Source organism: Glandiceps talaboti, chromosome 19 (assembly GCF_964340395.1).
Source record: "Glandiceps talaboti chromosome 19, keGlaTala1.1, whole genome shotgun sequence".
In the NCBI taxonomy this organism is placed as follows: domain Eukaryota; kingdom Metazoa; phylum Hemichordata; class Enteropneusta; family Spengelidae; genus Glandiceps; species Glandiceps talaboti.
Window position 1 is genome coordinate 14,565,756 of NC_135567.1, and position 21,544 is coordinate 14,587,299.

Below are 21,544 nucleotides of genomic sequence, written 5' to 3' on the forward strand. Positions count from 1 at the left end.
GACAACGATTCGTTTGCACTACTGCAAACAGAAGCGTACCAACATTTTATCCTAAACCAAAACCACTGTTTTGTTTTATTTGCCGTGGTCGTTCTGGGACATGGAAGTCTCATTTTAAGATGTTTTTTGTTCATTATTTCTCACTTTGCATTTAGTTTGATTTTAACTGTTAATGTCCATTTTCAATTTTAGCAAGGGAAGAGGACAGTGTTGTTTTCTGACATTGAATGCAATATTGATATGGCTGCCTTTGTCGCCTCTGAGGACTTTGCAAGTCTTTTGTTCTCCATTGCATACAGAGTCTACTTGCCTTGATGTTCCTTCCAAGTGTAACAGTTTTTTTTTTGTATTTCCATTTTTGGGTCTCAAACTTTATTTATTCTGGTATATATGATATTCTCCTTTGCCAAAATGTAAACGATACAATCACAAGTATAAAGGACTAAATGTTCTAAGTAGAAACTTGGTTGTGCCTTAGAATAATGAATGAAAAACGACAAAAAAAGTGACGTTGCACCACCTCATTCACTGTCTGTAATTGACTGGGAAACCACCATCATAGTCATAGGTTGAAGTGTTTCTGATGCAAAAAATGTACCGTTTATGATTATTGTATAAAAGTACTCAATACTACGTTATTTTTAAACATGTAAATGAATGAATATATCATGCTAATTTAACGTAGTGACGTTGCACCACCTTAACATGACAAGTCGACCTGATTCCGCGGTATTTTCAAACAATGGGGGTATGGTTTCGGAAACGCGATCGTAAACGCATTTTAGATCGATGTTGTTGTACATTAGTGATCAGGTTGGTCCAGTGATACGCAAACGTGGCATGGGTGGTTATGTTTTGGCTATATTTGGTGTTTTGGCAATTCCTTTTGGATCGATGAAAAATGATGTCACCGTTTTGGTAATGGCTTGATTTCCTAACTTGTGTTGTATGTATGTATGTAGGGGGGTATGACATCGCTACCGATTTAATAAGAATATCGCCAATCCCTATAATAACGTCATTGTTCTGTATTAGGACCGTCATAGACAAGAATAAAAGCATTTAGGAATGGAGTAACAGTTTACAAGCGACTGTGGTTACACTCGATTCTGACTTACTCTGCTACCGGCTTTTGCCTTCGACCTTGTTTCAGTATTATTGCCTACATGTTTTGGTTTTGTGACAGACGAAGAATATAAGCTTAAATGTAAAAAGTGGGACGAAATAGAACAAGTACGGAGTGTTCTGTTACAAGACCGTGTGAACACAGACAAGTACTTAGTATATAGGCCATGTGGACACATTGTGACCATTACAATACACTGGTATTTGAAACGTCACATGAACAATTCTTTTGTTTGGATTTGAATGAACACAAATCCTCCTTGTCAAGGTGGCTTGATCTGCATAACGTCCCTTATAAGGCCTGCTGACAGAGTTGACGTATTTGGCCAGAACAAACACCGTCGAGTGCACATCAATCAATCACATAATCTTAATAGGCAAAGGCAGTCACGATATTTATTTACTTTCAAAACGGACTTTCACTAGCCAGCATTACAAACCAAAGCGTCGAATGATGGGTTTTCTTCGCTGTGTATTACTGTCAGTTTTGTTGTGTTCTCTCATCTTTGGTTTTGCCCACGGCGGCCAAAATGATCACGACGAACACGATGACCATCATGGGGAGGGCGAAGAAGAAACGTTCCACAGTGTAGTCGAATATCTTGAAAGTTTTGGAGAACTTCACGAAGAAGACGGCGAAGAAAATGTGACGCTATCAAACGAACTACTGGAACTTATGGTGGAGGCACTGTGGAATAAGATAGTGTGCCCGTTTGAAAATTCATCGCTTTGTAGCCAGGTAAATTTTTCTGTATATTTACCCTCAAAAGTTTTTGTGTAGTGCACGCTTGTAACTCTGCACGTAAGTACTAGTACGTATCCGGCTGAGATTTCCACAGACCACTTGTTAAGTTACGATTTACGATCTTGTTTCTGAATTGCAGAACGTTGTCGTTGCAAGTACAAAAGAAAAGAAAATGGCGACTGGTGTACATAAAGGCGTGACCAAATAATTGTATTACTTCCGTCTTTGTTTTTAACTTTTAGTGTACGCGTTTGGACAATTTACTCCAAACAGTCGACGTGAACGAGAACTCAGTCACAGAGGAGCAATTCAACGAAGTCGCAGTTTTATTGGTGTACAAGTTTGCTAACATAGACACCGTGTGCAAAGACAGAAGCGAACCGAGTGCAAAACTTTCCTACGAGCACTACGCAACAGCCCTTGTCAACTCTTCGAGCGACGACCAACAAAATGGCCTTTCCGAAGACGAACTTGTCGCAATTTTACACAATATTAGCGTTTATTACAACTCAGCAAGTTCACAGGTAAGTTCTTTGTCAATATTGATATATTTGTTTGGCTATTTTTTTCTTTGTGTGTATTTTATATCGAAAATCTGGAGGCCATGTTGACGGGAATGTCAGTGTAAATGTAATTAACATAACAATCAATCGACCACTATCGCCATTGTTATTTAGATAACCCCTCCGCCCACATAGGTCCTTTGTTCTCAGCAAGCTCGCTGTGCAGAGAGTTATGTAAGATATACCACATATACAGTGAATTTCACCATACTGTTCAGCTTTTCTGTTTCATACAGCCACACAGAAACCAACAAAACTGTATATGCCACTTCAAGATTGCATTTTGCTACATTAATGCCATCTAAATACAGACATTCAGGCGCCAATATTTTTCTTAGTATAAATTTTTTAATTTTTTTTTTCAAATTTGTTCATTTGATGTCTGTATTGTGGCACATGCAGTTTATTTCACTTAAAATATATCAAGAAACTACTAATTAAATATTGCTATCTTAAAATGTAGCATGTCCAGTTTCTGCATGATTGTATCAAACCAAAAAAAACCTGAACGGTATTGAGAAATTGACTGTTATGGCTTTATCTTTGCTGTATTATTATTATTATTATTATTTTATTTATACTCGGTTTAAAAAGTAGCACAAACGTGCTAATACATCCGAGATGTAAAATATAAATAAAAAACTACAGTAAAACTATATGGATGGATGGTGGTGACAGGGGTCAGGGTGGGGTTGAGAGATGGGTCTGGGTTGGCTGTTTCTGGCTCCAGTGAGAAATCAGGCAAATTTATGTGATGTGAAACCATGAACCCAACATTTGTGAAAATACCTTCTTTTTCCAGGGGTTTCATTAATTTCTTTATCTCCCCACTAATTGTCATTTGAAGGCTGTTAATTACTCCTGTCCCCTGTCCCTAACATTAAAGAATCAAGCCATTAACTAAGGAAGTGGGTTTCTTATCTTTCTTATCACTGAATAATGTTTGTTTGCAATATTTACAAATGTGATAAAGCACTATTACATAACACATGCGGCAAAGGTAAGCTCAATATCTAAGTGTGAAGCCCCCCCCCCCCCCTCCATGTCATATCAGTGGTTATCAGTTTTACTGACCCATTATTAATGACATTGCAAATAGCTTTAGAGATGCAAACAATTTTTATGACATCCCACTTGCTGGCTCACCAAGTTGGGAAAAATGCATTTGAACTGCTAATGAAAAGAATCCGTCATAAACCGTCAATGTTTATCTCTCTCTGCAGTGTTTTGATGTGGAATCACTATTCGCTGCCCTTGACATAGAGGAGCATGGTTTAGCTGATCTACACCAGGTGGAGGAGTTATCAGGATTAATAATATGGAATTTATTACGAGGACACTGTATTGGACCCTCTCACCTACCGAGTCCTGTCTCATTCATAGAATCTATCTATGAAGACTTCGGTACCAATGGAACAATCTCAGAAGAAGGTAAGCAGGATTACATATTGTGGATGACTCACAATAGAAAAAGGGGGTTCGGAAAACAGCAGTAATAGAAATGACAATACAAGCAAGTAGTAGTATACACTGGGAACCCTGTTCTTTATATGCACGCGCATTCCAACTTGTAACTGAAACTTACATCACACAAGAATGCACGCGCACTCCAACTTGTAACTGAAACTTACATCACACAAGAATGCACGCGCACTCCAACTTGTAACTGAAACTTACATCACACAAGAATGCACGCGCATTCCAACTTGTAACTGAAACTTACATCACACAAGAATGCACGCGCATTCCAACTTGTAACTGAAACTTACATCACACAAGAATGCACGCGCACTCCAACTTGTAACTGAAACTTACATCACACAAGAAATTTTGATATGATTGTCTGCCTTATCATCGGGCTGCGTGCTGATTGGTTGATTATGTATGATGTATGACTATATAATGGGTTCTTCAGAAACGGCAACAATGTTAACAACAACAACGTATAACACAAAATATGAATCAATAAATGGAATCACGACACATGTTTTGTGGTCCTAGCCAGAGATTTGTTTGTAATCCTTTACATTGTTCTATTTTATGGCACATTTGACTTGTTAATTTTTGATATATTTGTACATTGTCAGTGGTGAAGTCTATACTAGCAGTCTTAATTTTTATTTCAAAATTTTGACTTTTTGTTATAATACTTCATACTGTTTGACATCAAATCAATAAATGTGCGTATCTCTAAGTGTTCAATATTATGGAGAAATTATGTGGAGAATTTCTGAAGATTGACCACCTGTGAAGAATACTAGTTGAAAGTCTGCAGCATCGTGTTTGCCGTGTAATTCACACATACTCACTGTACATACAGATATCAATGTATTGCGTCAGTTGTTGTCAGTTCACACTTCGTCTTTATAAATAGTCGAGTATTTGTCATTATTATAATTAATGGTCAGCTACATTGTACGTTTCTTAAAGACATTTTCATACTTCATTATCTTTTAAATCAATACGCCCATGTGGGCAGAAAATGAAAGTACAATTATTAAAGTGAGTGTGTGTGGGGGTCGATGGTAAACCAATTGTGACACTTTAAGATGGTGGTCGGCAACCTTTGAGTAGTGGTTGCCAAGACTGACTCCCGTACGCTAGCAACCAGTGCCGACCAGCGTAAGGAGAATCCCTGCTGTGTTGCTACTATTTTGGCCCATGTTCTTGTCGAAGTGAACTTAAACTAGTATTTGTTTTGTTACAGAATTTGAAGAGATTCTAGAGCAATTAGGAATTGGTGGTGTATCAGATGGACATGAAGATGATGGTCACGAAGATGATCACGATGAGCATAGACGTTCTGTCGTAGACTTGCGTAAGACTGGAGAGAAAAATGACCGAGATAATCACCGCAACAAAAGACATACTTCAGATGAAAGCCACTATCACCATGGTGATGAAATAGTCCATCTAGATGAAGAACACCATGAGGAAGGAGAGGAGCATGAGGAAGGAGAAGAAGAGGGGCATGACGAGGAGGGGCATGGACATGAGAGTGCAGTAAGTCTGTAGGCTAGTTACTGTCAGTTTACAAAGAAGTTTTGTTAATATGGCCATATGGATGAGGATTGGGGATTTGTTTTTGATTTATAAAACAATTTTATCATGGCTTCCTATTTGAAAAATCGATGTGAAACAACATATGCTAAGTCCTTGTTGTAACTCAGTACATATTGAATGAAGCTAAAAAATGTATACAAAGTTGGATGTACAATAACAAACATTTTACACATTTATCAATCTTTTGCAATTTCTTGAGTTCCAAACAAGGAATTGGTCTATAGTTTCACATTGATTTTTCAAGTAGGAGCCATGATGAAATTATTTTTTAAATTAAAAATCCAAAATAAATATCCAATCCTCATCCATATGACCACCTTGGACACATGGCCTTGATTAGCTTCAAAAATAAGTTTAATACAAGTTCAAATCACACTGTCGACAACATTGGGGGAGCACAGTAGTTGCCTTGATATTATCAAAGTAGAGATATGACATTTGGATGGGTGAACAATTCCATATCTACCTTTTCAATTGGCCGTCTACCTGTATGTTATATACCTTGACCTATGACCTAATCAGATCACACCTACTTTGTCAATAGAGGGCGCTGTTTTTCATAAATGTCTACAGTATTTTGGCTGTCTACCTGTACGTTATATACCTTGACCTATGACCTAATCAGATCACACCTACTTTGCCAATAGAGGGCACTATTTTTCATAAATGTCTATTATATTTTCAGTGTTACAGTGGAGAAGACCTAATAAGTGTTTATGACATCGATCATGAGAGTGGAATAACTTGTGATAAGTTTTCACTGTTATGTCCAGCTGTGTTCAATAGAGGGCGCTGTTTTACATAAATGTCTATTATATTTTCAGTGTTACAGTGGAGAAGACCTAATAAGTGTTTATGACATCGATCATGAGAGTGGAATAACTTGTGATAAGTTTTCACTGTTATGTCCAGCCGTGTTCAATAGAGGGCGCTGTTTTACATAAATGTCTATTATATTTCCAGTGTTACAGTGGAGAAGACCTGATGAGTGTTTATGACATCGATCATGAGAGTGGAATAACTCGTGATAAGTTTTCACTGTTATGTCCAGCCTTAATTCAACAGTTGCTGAGTGGTGCTTGTACAGCCCATGATGAACACGGTCAAACTTCTAAAACTATTTCGAGGGCAGAAAGTAAGTAGTGTTTTTTTTAACAGTCACCGAGTTGTGCTTTAGGTTAGAAACTTGAATTGAAACAGAATGGATGACATCTGGTAGAATTTAAGACTACACAGTTTCCTCTGAGATTGTGTAAATTTCTTAAGGGTACGTACATAAACGAAAACACATGATCACACACTGTCATTTTTATGGAAATTTGCTGTTTTGGATAAACATATAATTAACATATGATTAACATATAATTAACATACAATTAACATATAATCAACAGCACCCATGCCACGTGAATAATAATAATAATTATGTTGGGTTCTTATATAGCGCTTTCCCACTCCGTGCTCAAAGCGCTTTACAATTATTACCCCTGGCTCAGATCAGAACAGCACAACTTTAGTCTTCCTCAACTCCCCGGGGAGCATACAATCCATTGCAGCCATTTAAGTGCATAGGATTAAAGCCTTCACATTGCAACCTACATCCTACCAGGTCCCCAGTTATACAGCTGGGTTGACTGAGGCACAGTCGTGGTTCAAATCTTGCCCAAGGACTTTAGCCACTCAGAAACAAAGAGCAGGCAGCGATGGGGGTCGAACCTGCAACCTGTAGATTCCAAGCCGGTCACGCTAACCATTCACCCATCATGACTCCACAATAAACATATAATTAACAGCACCCATGCCATGTGAGTGCAAGTATGGGTACTCAAGCTTATTTGCACAAATGCTTGTAGTGTTTTCTACTGTAACTGAGAAGATGCAAGACTGCATGAGAAGATTGCTTGTGCGGTCTTGCATCTTCTTCCAACACCTTCACTTGCTACATTTGTGAAAGTACGACCACAGAAAACAAGTTGCAAGCACTCGTGCAAATACCTCAAGTATGCCACACATACACTTGCATGTCATTGGCTTCTGTTTTATTACTTGTTATCCAATACAAGGTTATATTCATCTTTCATTCCATATTTTTATTTCCAGAATACGGATACAGTTCCCTCGCTGTCTTCCTAATCAGTTTGCTATCTGTACTTGGTGTGCTTTGTATACCATTTCTTCAGAACACGGTCTACAGTCAATTCTTACAGTTCTTTATATCCTTGGGTATTGGTACGTTAGCAGCTGATGCAGTCTTACATCTTCTACCAGCGGTAAGTGTATACTCAATGATTTATTTGCAATTGAGGGCGCTCTTTATTTCATGTGCTAGCAGCTGATGCAGTCTTACATTGTCTACCAGTGCTAGCTTTACACTCACACAGAAAATTCGTTATTGAGGGTGTTTTCCATTTAATTGCTCCATTTAATTGGCTTGACAATTCCTAAGTGCTTATTCCCTTCAGTGTAAAGCCCATCTCATGAATATTCATTGTGCAACTATGAATATATGATTTCTGCTGACTCCCATGATGCAACTGCCCACAGCAAGAATACCCTATAAAGGCACAAGATGAACGTGATGTTTCTCTGAAATTGCAATTAATTGTAGGTGATGTAAAATCATGAAATGACTCTCCAGACGCCGAAGTTTATGAAAATGACTTCATTTCCTGGAGTAGCGGTCCCCTTTAACAAAGATATTTTTTCATGTTTCTGATTTTACCAGGCCTATGGTTTGCATTCCCATGATCCATCAGACAGCCATGATCACGAGGGTGAGGCTAAGGATTTGGATCATGTATGGAAGAGTCTCGTGGTGATTGGTGCAATTTATGGTTTCTTTCTCTTCGAAAAAATATCTTCAGCATTGCTAGGCAGAGTAGAGGGATATCATGGACATAGTCATGGCAACCCAAGAGCCAATGAGGTCAGTATGCTAATTGCGTTATCTTTTTTGTCCAAAGTAATAACATCACAGGGGAAGAAGTTGAGGTTGTATGTGTTGAGGTGAGTTTGTATGTGTTGAGGTGAGTTTGTGTGTGTTGAGGTGAGTTTGTGTGTGTTGAGGTGAGTTTGTATGTGTTGAAGTGAGTTTGAACATGTTGAGGTGAGTTAGTATGTGTTGAAGTGAGTTTGTATGTGTTGAAGTGAGTGTGTACGTGTTGAGGTGAGTTTGTATGTGTTGAGGTGAGTTTGTACGTGTTGAGGTGAGTTTGTACGTGTTGAAGTGAGTTTGTACATGTTGAGGTGAGTTTGTACATGTTGAGGTGAGTTAGTATGTGTTGAAGTGAGTTTGTATGTGATCAAGTGAGTTTGTATGTGATCAAGTGAGTTTGTATGTGTTCAAGTGAGTTTGTATGTGTTCAAGTGAGTTTGTACATGTTGAGGTGAGTCAGTACGTGTTGAAGTGAGTTTGTATGTGTTCAAGTGAGTTTGTACATGTTGAGGTGTGTTAGTACGTGTTGAGGTGAGTGTGTACGTGTTGAAGTGAGTTTGTACGTGTTGAGGTATGTGTGTACGTGTTGAAGTGAGTTTAGACCATACTACGACAGCCTATCTGATACAATGTTGTTTTTAATTCCTTACTTTGACAGGGTGATAGTGCTAATGGAACGGTTGGAACCCACTATGGTGGTGTAGAGTCTGGTAACCCACACTCTCATTATGAACAACCTGCATCAGAAACGTTCTCTAAAAAACATTCGGAATCAAAACAACACTTGGTGAGTAGAGGGCGCTATCATTAGTTGACTTTTGAGTTTCAAGATACATTTTAGAGTGGATTGTGTTATGAATGGGTAGTTGGGCTGTAATGTGTACATTGCTGGTTGTGAAGTCATGATGGTTGAATGATTAGAGTGGTTGGCTTGTAATCTGCACATTGCTGGTTGTGGAGTCATGATGGTTGAATGGTTAGAGGGGTTGGGTTGTAATGTGTACATTGCTGGTTGTGTAGTCATGATTTTTGAATGGTTAGAGGGGTTGGGTTGTAATGTGTACATTGCTGGTTGTGAAGTCATGATGGTTGAATGGTTAGAGTGGCTGACTTGTAATCTGTACATTGCTGGTTGTGGAGTCATGATGGTTGAATGGTTAGAGGGGTTGGCTTGTAATGTGTACATTGCTGGTTGTGGCGTCATGATGGTTGAATGGTTAGAGTGACTGACTTGTAATCTGTACATTACTGGTTGTGGAGTCATGATTGTTGAATGGTTAGAGTGGTTGGCTTGTAATGTGTACATTGCTAGTTGTGGAGTCATGATGGTTGAATGGTTAGAGTGATTGGTTTGTAATCTGTACATTGCTGGTTGTGGAGTCATGATGGTTGAATGGTTAGAGTGGTTGGTTTGTAATGATATACATTGCTGGTTGTGGAGTCATGATGGTTGAATGGTTAGAGTGGTTGGTTTGTAATGATATACATTGCTGGTTGTGGAGTCATGATGGTTGAATGGTTAGAGTGACTGGCTTGTAATGATATACATTGCTGGTTGTGGAGTCATGATGGTTGAATGGTTAGAGTGGTTGGGTTGTAATGTGTACATTGCTGGTTGTTATTCTTTGTTTTTGGTATATATGTATCTATTTCATGTTCCTTTCTTTGCAGGCTTCAAATAATGAACTATCCAACATGGCAAGTGACCCCTCGGAAAATACAGCCAAGGAAAAAAAGAAAGGTAAAAGGGCATTTCTACTTCTGCTTGGCGATTTGCAATGCTTTGGAACATTTGATTCTGTTGATACCATGTCACAGTTTGGCAGAGTGTGGTTACAGCACAAATCAAAATTCTGTTCACTTTAATATCTGTGAACCTTATAGTTTACATACATATTTCATATCGGCACTATGACATAGTTTGGCAGATAGTGTTGTTACAGCACAAATCAAAATTCTGTTCACTTTAGTATCTGTCAATAGAGAATCAAGCCATTAGCTAAGGAAGTGGGGTTTCTTATCTTTCTTATCACTGAATAATGTTTGTTGGCAATATTTACAAATGTGATAAAGCACTATTACATAACACATTAGGCAAAGCTACGCTCAATTTCTAAGTGTGAAGCCCCTAATGTCATATCAGTTGTTATCAGTTTTACTGACCCATTATCAGTGACATTGCAAACAGCTTTAGAGATGCAAACAGTTTTTATGACATCCGAGTTGCTGGTTCACCAAGTCGGGAAAGTTGCACTTGAACTGATAATGCAAAGAATCCGTCATGTAAACATTTAGTATATTGGCACTATGACATAGTTTGGCAGATAGCGTGGTTACAGCACAAATCAAAATTCTGTTACACTTTAATGTATTTCAGCAGTCATCTCCTCTGTGGTATGGATTGTGATACTTGGTGATTCCTTACATAATATCAGTGATGGCCTGGCTATTGGTGCTGCGTTCAGTGGAGATTATTATGTGGGCATTTCCACATGCATTGCTGTATTTTGTCATGAACTTCCCCATGAATTAGGTAGGTGGTGTAAACTGTTCCACGAAATCTATCTCTCTCTCTCTCTCTCTCTCCCTCTCCCTCTCTCTCTCTCTCTCCCCCCTCTCTCTCTCTCCCTCTCATTCCCCTTCCCCCTCCCTCCCTCCCTGTCTTTCTCTGTCTCTTTCCCTACCTCCCGCCCACCCCTCTCTCCCTCTCTCCCCCTGTCTCTCTCTGTCTGTCACACACACACATACACATTAGGTGTCTTTGCTATTATATTGAATGGTAAAATGAGCTACAGAAAGGCTTTACCATATAATAAATTTCTTTCTGCGATTCTCTCAACTTAGGTGACTTTGCTATTATGCTGAATGGTGGACTGAGCTACAAGAAAGCTTTACTCTTCAACTTTCTGTCAGCCCTATGTGCCTTTATTGGTCTGTACATCGGTCTATCAATTGGAAGTGATGAAAATATACGACAGTGGATATTTGCAGTTACAGCTGGTGTCTTCTTGTATGTTGCTCTGGTGGATTTGGTAAGTTTGTGATTAATTTCCTCCACTGTTTTTGGCAGAGTTTGGGTGTAATTTGTCATTAGGTACACACAATCCATCCGCTACAAAAAAAAATATATATATATATATATTCTACAATGATGAATCAGGACTATATTATACCTAACAGTTAAACTGACATGTCATAATGTGTCTTCTCCAATGACTTGTCATAATGTGTAGGGGACTGTGTCTTCTCCAATGACTTGTTATAATGTGTAGTTTTCCACGACTCGTTGGCGCCAGATTCAGATTCAGGTAGCGTCATATTGAGCGTCAGATAGCCTCAGATCCGAAGACACCCGACAGACTCAATCAAACCTGAAATAATACCGTTGAGACTACAGGGAAAGATTCTGCTTCACAACCTTTTGATGGAAGATGGAATGTCTCTGCTTGCACAATTTTTAAATTTTAAATTCAATTTTTTAAAAATGACAACATATTACATACATAAACTTAGCTTTTACTCCCGGCTTTTACTGACACCATGTACATTATTGGCAAAACGTATCAACCAACAAACATACAGTGGCTGAACTTGGGGCTATCAATGTCTCGGTTGCAAGTATTTCAACTCTATTTCACATATTTTTCCAAAATAAAAATTGTGCAAGCAGAGACATTCCAACATCCATCAAAAGGCAGTGAAGCGGAATCTTTCCCTGTAGTCTAAACAGTATTATTTCAGGTTTGATTGAGTCCGTCGGGTGTCTTCGGATTTGACGCTATCTGGCGCTGAATCTGACGCTCAATATGACGCTAGCTGAATCTGAATCTGGCGCCAACTTTATCCCCTTCAATACTGAAAACATTCCCGACAAAATTCTTGTTTTATGTAAGTTTTTGGCATATATCAACTTCATTTTAGACTGGAATTAAAGAAATGTTACTTCCTAATAATGTAATATTATTGTAATTATGAAAATATTCATATAAATTGGGTCCCCATATTATTTAAAATTCGTCTCTAGTCATGAAAGGGTTATACTCGTTAGTTTTCCTATGGAGTAATGTACTGTTTTTCTTAATATTTTCAGATGCCAGAGATCTTACACTACAAGTCTACCCATCCAGTGTTGACATTTTTTCTTCAGAATTTGGGGATTTTACTTGGGATAGGCATCATGTTACTGATTGCATACTTTGAGGATGAATTGCATAGTATTGTTACAAATCGTTAAAACTGCACTAGCCATGCATAACTAGACTGTAAGAGATGTTGTCACTGCGCCCTCACTGGCCTCTTGGAGAGAGGAGTTGATTGATCTGTGAGGCCGTCCCATTACGACATACTGTGCAGACTATAGCTTTAACCAAGTATTTTTTTTTTTTTTTATCACCAGTGCGCCCTCTAGTGATAGCCAAATTTTGTTGTTCTGGGTCAAAATGATAAAAACTGGCATTTCGTGTGAATCACCACATAGTAAGAGATAGAGGAACACTAAATTTTGGTGCATCACTAGAAACTACACCATGCCTGATATTTCACTCGCAGCCAGTTTGCCCTCTAGTGATAGCCAAATTTTGTTGTTGTCGGTCAAAATGATAAAAACTGGCATTTCTTGTGAATGAACACATAGTAAGAGATAGGGGAACACCAAATTTTGGTGCATCACTAGAAATTGTGTGCATCAGTGGCGCGTCAATTTGGCTTAGAGGGCACACTGGTTTGTGATCAGATAATATATTTAATAATTATGTGTATTAATCACAGGTCTATTTTATCTATAAGTAGTATAGTAATAAGTTGAAATCATGATTGCTGATTTTAGGGTGCGGACCCCAAAAACAACATCATCGGATTTATTATTTTTTTATACCATATTATGTGTATACTTACTCAAATATTTTTACCCACATGTGATTCATAATAATAATAATAATAATAATAATAATAATCTTTATTTATACTGGAGAGTTCTTTAAGAATATAAACACTTGTCTCCCAAGAAGTCCAGTGAGGGCCATCCTTCATGGGTTCAGTGTTAATGCAGGAGGAAACCGGAGTACCCGGGGAAAACCTGCATTGTTCAGTAGAGTCAAACTGAACAACATTCTTGTTACTTACAGCGTGGTAAATTTAATCAAACCCTGAATGAGGTTCGAACCTCGACCACGGTGGTAAGAGGCAAGTGGTTTAACCACTCGGCCACTGACAACCCTGAATGGGTTCGAACCCTGACCGCAGTGGGATGAGACAAGTATCGTTCAGGGTGTATGATATTCAGTTGTTAAATAAAAGTCATTTTATCTAACAAAACAGTTTGAAAAAAATTCCAGTCGCAGCTTTAATATTTTAGCTATAATTTATAAACAGTCGAACGTATATATGTTCTGTGTACTACACTTTGAGAATAAACTGGTACAAAGTCACAATTTTCTGTTTACTATGTGTTGTACTGTTTTTTTTAATTTTTTGATTTCTTAAATTTTTTTTTTTGTGCTGGGAATTGGTTTTTTCTGTATTATACTGTAATGATTTATTCATCACACACACACACACACACTGTCATGCCTATAGTACAACTGAACTATCTCAGTGTTCAGCTGTGCTAAAAACCAGTCTTACTCCCTAAAATTTGCTGGTTTTTTCTGTATTAAACTGAAATGATATTTTCATCACACACACACATTGCCATGCCTATAGCACAACTAAACTCAGTGTTCAGCTGTGCTAAAAACCAGTCTTACTCCCTGCAATTTGCTCTTTACTCTGTATTGTAGTTTTATTTATTACTCCTGGATGCTCTATGTTGGTACAATAAAAATGGTAAAATAAAACATCAAAAATATTTTCCTTTTTATTTCTTCTTACACAAAATTTAATATCTCACTTTTTTGGATTTATAGAATACGTTGCCATGGTAATAATTTCAATTTCAGAATCGCATATCAATTTGATTTAAGTGAATATACAGGGTGTTTGTGTTGACTATATTACCATGGCAACAATACATTTGATAGAAGTATGTTTAGGAAAGCTATGATTTTTCCAATAGTTTTGTTCCTTATTGCAGATCAACTCTTTCTACCCATCATCCCCTTGAGAAATGGAATAGTCCAAAAACATTCATTTGTGCATTTTTAATCTCCGAGGGTGACAGTGTTCAGAAGGTGAAATTTGTGTGATGTGTGTAATTGTGAAAGGGGTCAGATGATTGGTTGGTTGCTGTGAAACAAGCCAATCACAGATATCCTTACTTACCATTAAAGGTTATGAAATCTATCAAGTGATTGGTTGTTACTATAATTTGTTCTGAAACAAGCCAATTACAGAGAGCCTAACTAAATCAGTGAATGTCAAAATACATGTCATTGAGAGATCTTTCAGATGATTGGTAGGTTGTTAATTCTCATTTCTGAAGCAAGCCTGAAACAAACACAGACCCCTAACCAATGAAAGAACATGTTATTGTGAAATCTTCAAATGATTGGTTGGTTATTTTTCATTATCAATCACAGCCATACTTCAAATTTGACCAAAGTTAGGGGTGCTCTTGGTATATTGCTTTTAATCAATAGCCTAAGTCTGCTCTTTTTTTTTTAGAAAGACAACTGTTGTATTTTACAAGGTAAAACCTATGCATACAATGGGGCATGTGTCTAGTGAAAATTTTTGGAATGAGACATCGAGATCGGAGATATTGGCGAGTGTAGATTTCACAACAGCATATAACATACTGATAGTTAGAGTTAGTTGTGATGTATCAAAATAAAATATTACATTTCATATCATTTCTGTAAAATGATGATTTGACCCTGGGTGCAAGCTACACAAATATAACAAATTGCATCAATGTTTATGTACGCTTGGCTTAGCGACCTCAAGGTTTGACTGGGGATAGCCTTCCTCCCTTTGTTTTTTTTCATGCACCGTCACTGTCAGCTACTACCTGTTTTGCTCTCGGATGCCACTTGCATCTCTTGTCAATTACACGGCAAAGCTTGTGCAATTTTGGTTAATTTTATTACCATGGAAACCAACCTATCAGCAAACTGTATCACAACGAATGTATATGTGGTAGCTTAAATAAATAAGTGGGTGATAACATAGTCTAGTTCTGGATATCGCTGTGTTTCTGAATTCTTGTGTTTCGGTTAATATTTCTAACTAGAGGATTGGCTTACAAAAATTGTCATGGTGATAAAGGGTAGTTCTACGTCTACATTTGTTTCAACAGGTAGGTTAGAATGTTTCTTCCTGTACACTATATATGCATGGGTGAATACTGAAAGTTGCCAGATATCTGTGTGTTCACTTTCACCAGGGTCAAACACCAAACATCAAAAAATTGAAGGTTCAAATTTAATGAAATAACAAAAGAGAAATCAAACTTGGCTGTCCTATCTTCACCTTATTTTCATTGTTGTCGTCCCCATTCTAAAGTACTTATCAAAGAGAACTGCAACTTTGAAAAGGACACTGAGGTAATCATGCCATAGGGGTAACCCTATTGGTTCTACAGTGACATTAGGGGTAACCCTATTGATTCTATAGTTATATGAGGGGTAACCCTATTGATTCTATAGTGATATTAGAGGTAACCCTATTGGTTCTACAGTGACATTAGGGGTAACCCTATTGATTCTATAGTTATATGAGGGGTAACCCTATTGATTCTATAGTGATATTAGAGGTAACCCTATTGGTTCTACAGTGACATTAGGGGTAACCCTATTGGGTCAAGCAACATGATTGGGTAGGTTTAGAATGAAATTATTTTGCAAATATAAGTCCCTCTGCATTTATCGCCATCAACCCCATACTCCAAAACTTTTGGTTCAGTCCTATTGTTCTATCCAAACCATTACAAAACCATGGGGTTGACAAGATTGAAACCGAGGGGTGGATTTTATATTGCATTTATATGTAAACTATGTCATGAAAGTTGAAAATTAAACCAAGTATGATTCCTGTTTTGCCAAAAGTGAAAAAAAAGTTGCACGACAAGTAGAATGATGGTGTTCGGAAAACTACATGTATACATAGAAGTCAACAGAAAAACGTTACCATGGTGATACTACAGTGTGTGCTGTGACACTGAATACTATACATTCTACATAGGTTTCTTGGATAAAAATAGTTTTTGTAATATTTTCGGTCCATTTTATTTGCATCCATAAGTTAAACCATATTTCTTCACTGTCTCTTTAGGCATCATCTTCTTCTGAGGATTCTGTCAAAGAAAGAAAAAATTGATAAACTTTGTTAATGTGGTTATATCGGATACATAAAGTGGGATTTATTATATAAGGCCTAAAAAAAATTGTTTGGTTCCGGTTACCCGACCCCCACCTAGTTTTTCATGCCAATCCTAAACTTTTTTTTAATGCATTCGTGAAAAAAATCATGAAAATTGTGAAGTCCCGCAGAAATAGTGGATCCGGAAACTGACATCAACATAAAAAGATAAAATAAAACTGTTCTTCCAATCTGTAATGGCTATAGTTTGGGTTGGAGGGTGTCATGTTTGGTCCATTAGTGTCACACTGTTGATACTAGATGGTGCAGACATTCACCCATCCAGTTGCTAACATACTGGTGAGCTGTTAGTGCCAGCCTAGTGTTAGCACTGAGCTAGTCTGGTGTTAACATAGGACTGGTGCAGGCATTAAGCCTTCCAGTTACTAACACATACTGGTGAGGTGTTAGTGCCAGCCTAGTGTTAGCACTGAGCTAGTCTGGTGTTAACATAGGACTGGTGTAGACATTAACCCATCCAGTTGCTAACACATACTGGTGAGGTGTTAGTGTCAGCCTAGTGTTAGCACTGAGCTAGTCTGGTGTTAACATAGGACTGGTGCAGGCATTAACCCTTCCAGTTGCTAACACATACTGGTGGTGTTAGTGCCAGCCTAGTGTTAGCACTGAGCTAGTCTGGTGTCACCATAGCACTGGTACAGACATTAACCCTTCCAGTTGCTAACACATACAGTATACTGGTGAGGTGTTAGTACCAGTCTAGTGTTAGCACTGAGCTACTCTGGTGTTAACATAGGACTGGTGCAGACATTAACCCTTCCAGTTGCTAACACATGGTGGAGAGGTGTCAGTCACTAGCACCAGCCAAATGTTAGCACAGAGTTAGATAAGAATGGTTCATAATTTACTTTACAAAGTTGTCCACATGTGCAGAAATTCAGCAAATGGCAATCTGTCCAGTTCAGGGTTTGAAATTAGCAATACCTACTAGCACTGGATTCCATTCTGGACAACCACATTCAAGTTTCAGAGGTTCAAACTTTGGAAAAAAGTTAATCATGGTGGACAAAATTGTCCTCACAATCAAAATACACCAGTGGCAAACATTCTATGCCACGGACTTTGTGTTCTTTCACTCCCTATCTCAACTACAAAGTTTCTAACCATTCAGAACACAATGTAAAAGCACTCTAATTCTCATCATATGAAGCAGGTCAAAGGTTAGGTCAAAGGTCACAGACTAATTAAACACAGAATATACAGAAAGTAAATTAAAATTTCAATTTTCAATTCCTCCATTACTAAAATCTAAAATGTAGAAAATTATTGTTATTAATATTATGCTTATTCAAATCATTTTGATATAATTATTTCTATAATTGTTCCCTTAATAGAAAACTGACCCATTTACATGTTGGTGTTCCAGCCGTAGTCATGTGACTGTCATGTGACTGATACTGATATACAGTTTATCAGCAATCAATGCTATCTGAGCAAAGAGTGGACTGCATAAACACAAAGACTAGTAGTTCTGATTGGCCAGATTTAGACCCATGGTACAAGTACTTCAAAAAACCGACATATATCATATATATGACCTGGTGACCTGATCATGACAGGTACTGAGGTAGGTTGACTCAATAAACATAACAACGTTGCCGAGTTATAGGATGTGGGTGTGCCATAAATTACAGTTGACAGTTTCAGATTTGATCACATGGTGTTTGTACCCTAGTTGTATCTGAAGGAATTTAGATGGCTGTGGTCTGTGACGGACAGAAACTTTCACCAACACTATTTCCAAGTTTTCTAAGCCAACATTCTCACATTAAGAGACCATTAAACTTTATGATCTCTTAAAATAGTTGCTCACATATAAAGTCGAATTTCAAGTTTTCCTGGCATTTCCTGTACATGTAGTAAGAGGTCGTAACACTTCTCATCAATGTAATACACACACACATACATACATATATGCATACATACACACACACACACACATACGTGCGTGCATACTTGTGTGCATACATACATAGTGATACGTACACACATGCATACATACATACATACATACATACATACATACAAATGCATGCATACACACATAAACATACATACATACATACATACATACACACATACATACATACATACTTACACACATACATACACATACATACATACATACATACATACATACACACATACAGACATCCATACATACATACATACATACATACACACATACATACATACATACATACATACATACATACATACATACATCCATACATACATACATACATACATACATACATACATACATACACACACATTTCACTGACGATAGCTTTAGTTGAGTTCCACTAAAATGGAAGGAAATCAATCACATTGATACTTTTTGACATATTTAGTCAAATCACTATGCTATCATTATTCTCAAAAATAGAACACTGTAGACTAATAACATTTACTAGGAAGTTTTCTATCTGATGTCATGTGAATGCTATTTATATATCACCATTCAATGCTATTTACATCAACACTTGACTAAATGAGATCTCAAATACCAGAAATTCTGATTGGCTACATTTTGACCCATGGTCTCAGTACTCCAAAACTTACATGGAGGCGTTTATTTATCTTATGACGTGATAATCTGATCACATGACGTAGGTGAATTCAGTGATCATTCAAAGATAGTATCATTACCATGAAGAAAGGGAGTTCTGCAATATGTGATAGACTTGGCAGTTTTGATCAGCTGTGAGTTCTGAGGCCGAGTCATAGGTAACTTGTAAAATCCAACCTACTGTGGAAGCTGTGGTGTGAACCTGTAAATGGGAAACTGGTGCAAACCCTATTTCGTAGAAACATAGAACTTTATCACCATTCCTACTGTGTTAACTTGTTGGCAGACAACAAAGTGACCTTTAAACAAACTATCTGAAATACGTGTAAATCAGAGATTTCAACATGGCGGCTAAGTTCAGTCTTTCTAAAGAACTGGAAACCACACCTGAAAGGACTAATCATGCTCGCTTATGTCGTCTTTTAGTAGAGGGAGGAACAAAGGCACTTAGGGAAGTATTTGATAGAAAACATCCACCAACTCAGCTAAGGATTAATCTGGCACAGGCAAGTAACAGACGAATTCTACAACATTTGAACTCTCGTAAAGTACATGTAATCAATCAAAGACAATGGGACCTTTTGTACAACGCAAATCCAGTGACATCAGCAAATTTTGATATTACATTACTAATGGTTTTATTGAGGAATATTTGTAACCTCAAACCACCACCACAAACAGGGTGGGACAAACTACCAAAGCAAAGTGACCAAAGTCTGGAAGCTGATCTCGCTCGGATAAAGTTTTATCGCAACAAACTCTGTCATGGTGAGACAGCCAGTGTGAGTAACAATGACTTCCAATCTTGGTGGACTGAGATCGGTGATGCTTTGGTACGTATCGGTGCAAAACAAGATGACGTTGATAATCTTAAATCAGACACTATGGACAGTGAAATGGAACAGAGGTACTTGAAAGAATTAGAAGAATGGGCTGAAGTCGATGCAGAAATAAAGACGGAGGTAAAAAAGCTTACAGAGAAACTAGATGTAGTGTTGGAGGAAGTTGTATCTGTAAACAAAAACTACTGTAAAGTTCATGAATCCTTCAAAGAACCTATAAAATTCTACTGTGAAACTTGTCAGGAACTTATTTGTTCAACATGTACTGTTGTTGCACATAAAACTCCGGAGCATAAACAACGTGAAATAACTGATGTCGCAAAGAAACTAAGAAAGAATATGATTACTAGTATAGAACAGCTGAAAAAGAAAGAAAGGGAACTTATAGCGAGTCAGAAGCAAGCAGACGACATGTTGGCATCTCTGTCAGCACAGTTTTTACAGCAGATAGAACGCATAAAACAACATTCAAAGCTTCACATAAGAAATCCACATAAAACTGAACAAGAGAAACAGCTGTTCAAAAATCTTACTGATGAATATATTAAAATGAGAAGTGAAATTCATCATAATATTCAACTTTTGAGAAAGTCTGAAGAAAGCATTGCACAAACTCTTACACAGCTTATCGATGCACTGGGTACTACAGATGATTTGGAATTACTACGCATGGCAAAAGAAATTATGAAATCCATGCATAGTGACTTAAAAAGAGATACCCAGTTTAACAAACACTATGACAAGCTGGGTGAGTTTCTACCATGCTTTCTTCAAGACAAGTTAGGTGGGCTCATCTTCCCCCCTCTTCCATTTCTGTCAAAGGTTTATAAAAGTAGTGCCAGGCATAACAAAACAGGTGATAATATTCGCTTTATTATCAAATGTCTCAACTGCCAGGGGAAATCCTTTGCAGCAAAGGACCTTAGTCGTTTGGAAGCAGTTATTGTACATAATAAGGTGAACAGAACAGTTTGTGATGTAGTAGAGATTGAAGGGGATGGTGATTCTGTTATTGAGTTTGATGCAAAGGAGGAAGGTACTTATGAATTGATAGTGACATTACGTGGACACCACATACATGGATCACCGCTGTCTTTCACAGTGAGGCCATCTTGGAAAATGTCACAAATACTGATCAGACAATATGATGCTAAACCTGCAGAAAACATTTCCACTGTTGCAAAAGATAGAAATGGGAACATCATTGTGGATGATTATGATAGAGGTACAGTATCAATCTTGAATAAGTCTGGCTCAGAGATCAATGTATTTAAAGTGAAAGGAATTGGTTTGTTCAAGCCAACACGAACGTCAGTCTCTTCACAAAATACATATATAATATCAAATTCAAATGTTACACATCCTATTGTGCTGTGCAATGAC

General features: G+C 37.6%; 2 protein-coding genes across 3 annotated transcripts in view; one reads left to right on the forward strand and one right to left on the reverse strand.

The window, feature by feature from the left end:
* The first annotated feature begins 1,475 nt into the window (after positions 1–1,475).
* LOC144450201 (zinc transporter ZIP12-like) lies at positions 1,476–13,366 on the forward strand. 2 transcript variants are annotated; one of them, XM_078140785.1, is made up of 12 exons: positions 1,476–1,864; positions 2,113–2,394; positions 3,657–3,864; positions 5,141–5,436; positions 6,460–6,631; positions 7,597–7,766; positions 8,222–8,422; positions 9,090–9,218; positions 10,103–10,172; positions 10,809–10,964; positions 11,276–11,463; positions 12,522–13,366. In XM_078140785.1, exons 1-12 carry the CDS (start codon positions 1,577–1,579, stop codon positions 12,663–12,665), a joined length of 2,304 nt encoding a protein of 767 aa, XP_077996911.1. In that variant the 5' UTR covers positions 1,476–1,576; the 3' UTR covers positions 12,666–13,366. The 2 variants fall into 2 exon arrangements, with proteins under 2 accessions (XP_077996911.1, XP_077996912.1); XM_078140786.1 differs by having other exon boundaries at positions 10,812–10,964.
* An 824-nt stretch (positions 13,367–14,190) lies between these two features.
* Positions 14,191–21,544, reverse strand: part of LOC144450203 (eIF5-mimic protein 2-like) — a 32,397-nt gene continuing 25,043 nt past the window's right edge. The window contains exon 15 of the mRNA XM_078140790.1: positions 14,191–16,661. Coding sequence (XP_077996916.1) covers positions 16,636–16,661 — 26 coding nt within the window. The 3' untranslated portion in view covers positions 14,191–16,635. The remainder of the gene's footprint in view (positions 16,662–21,544) is intronic.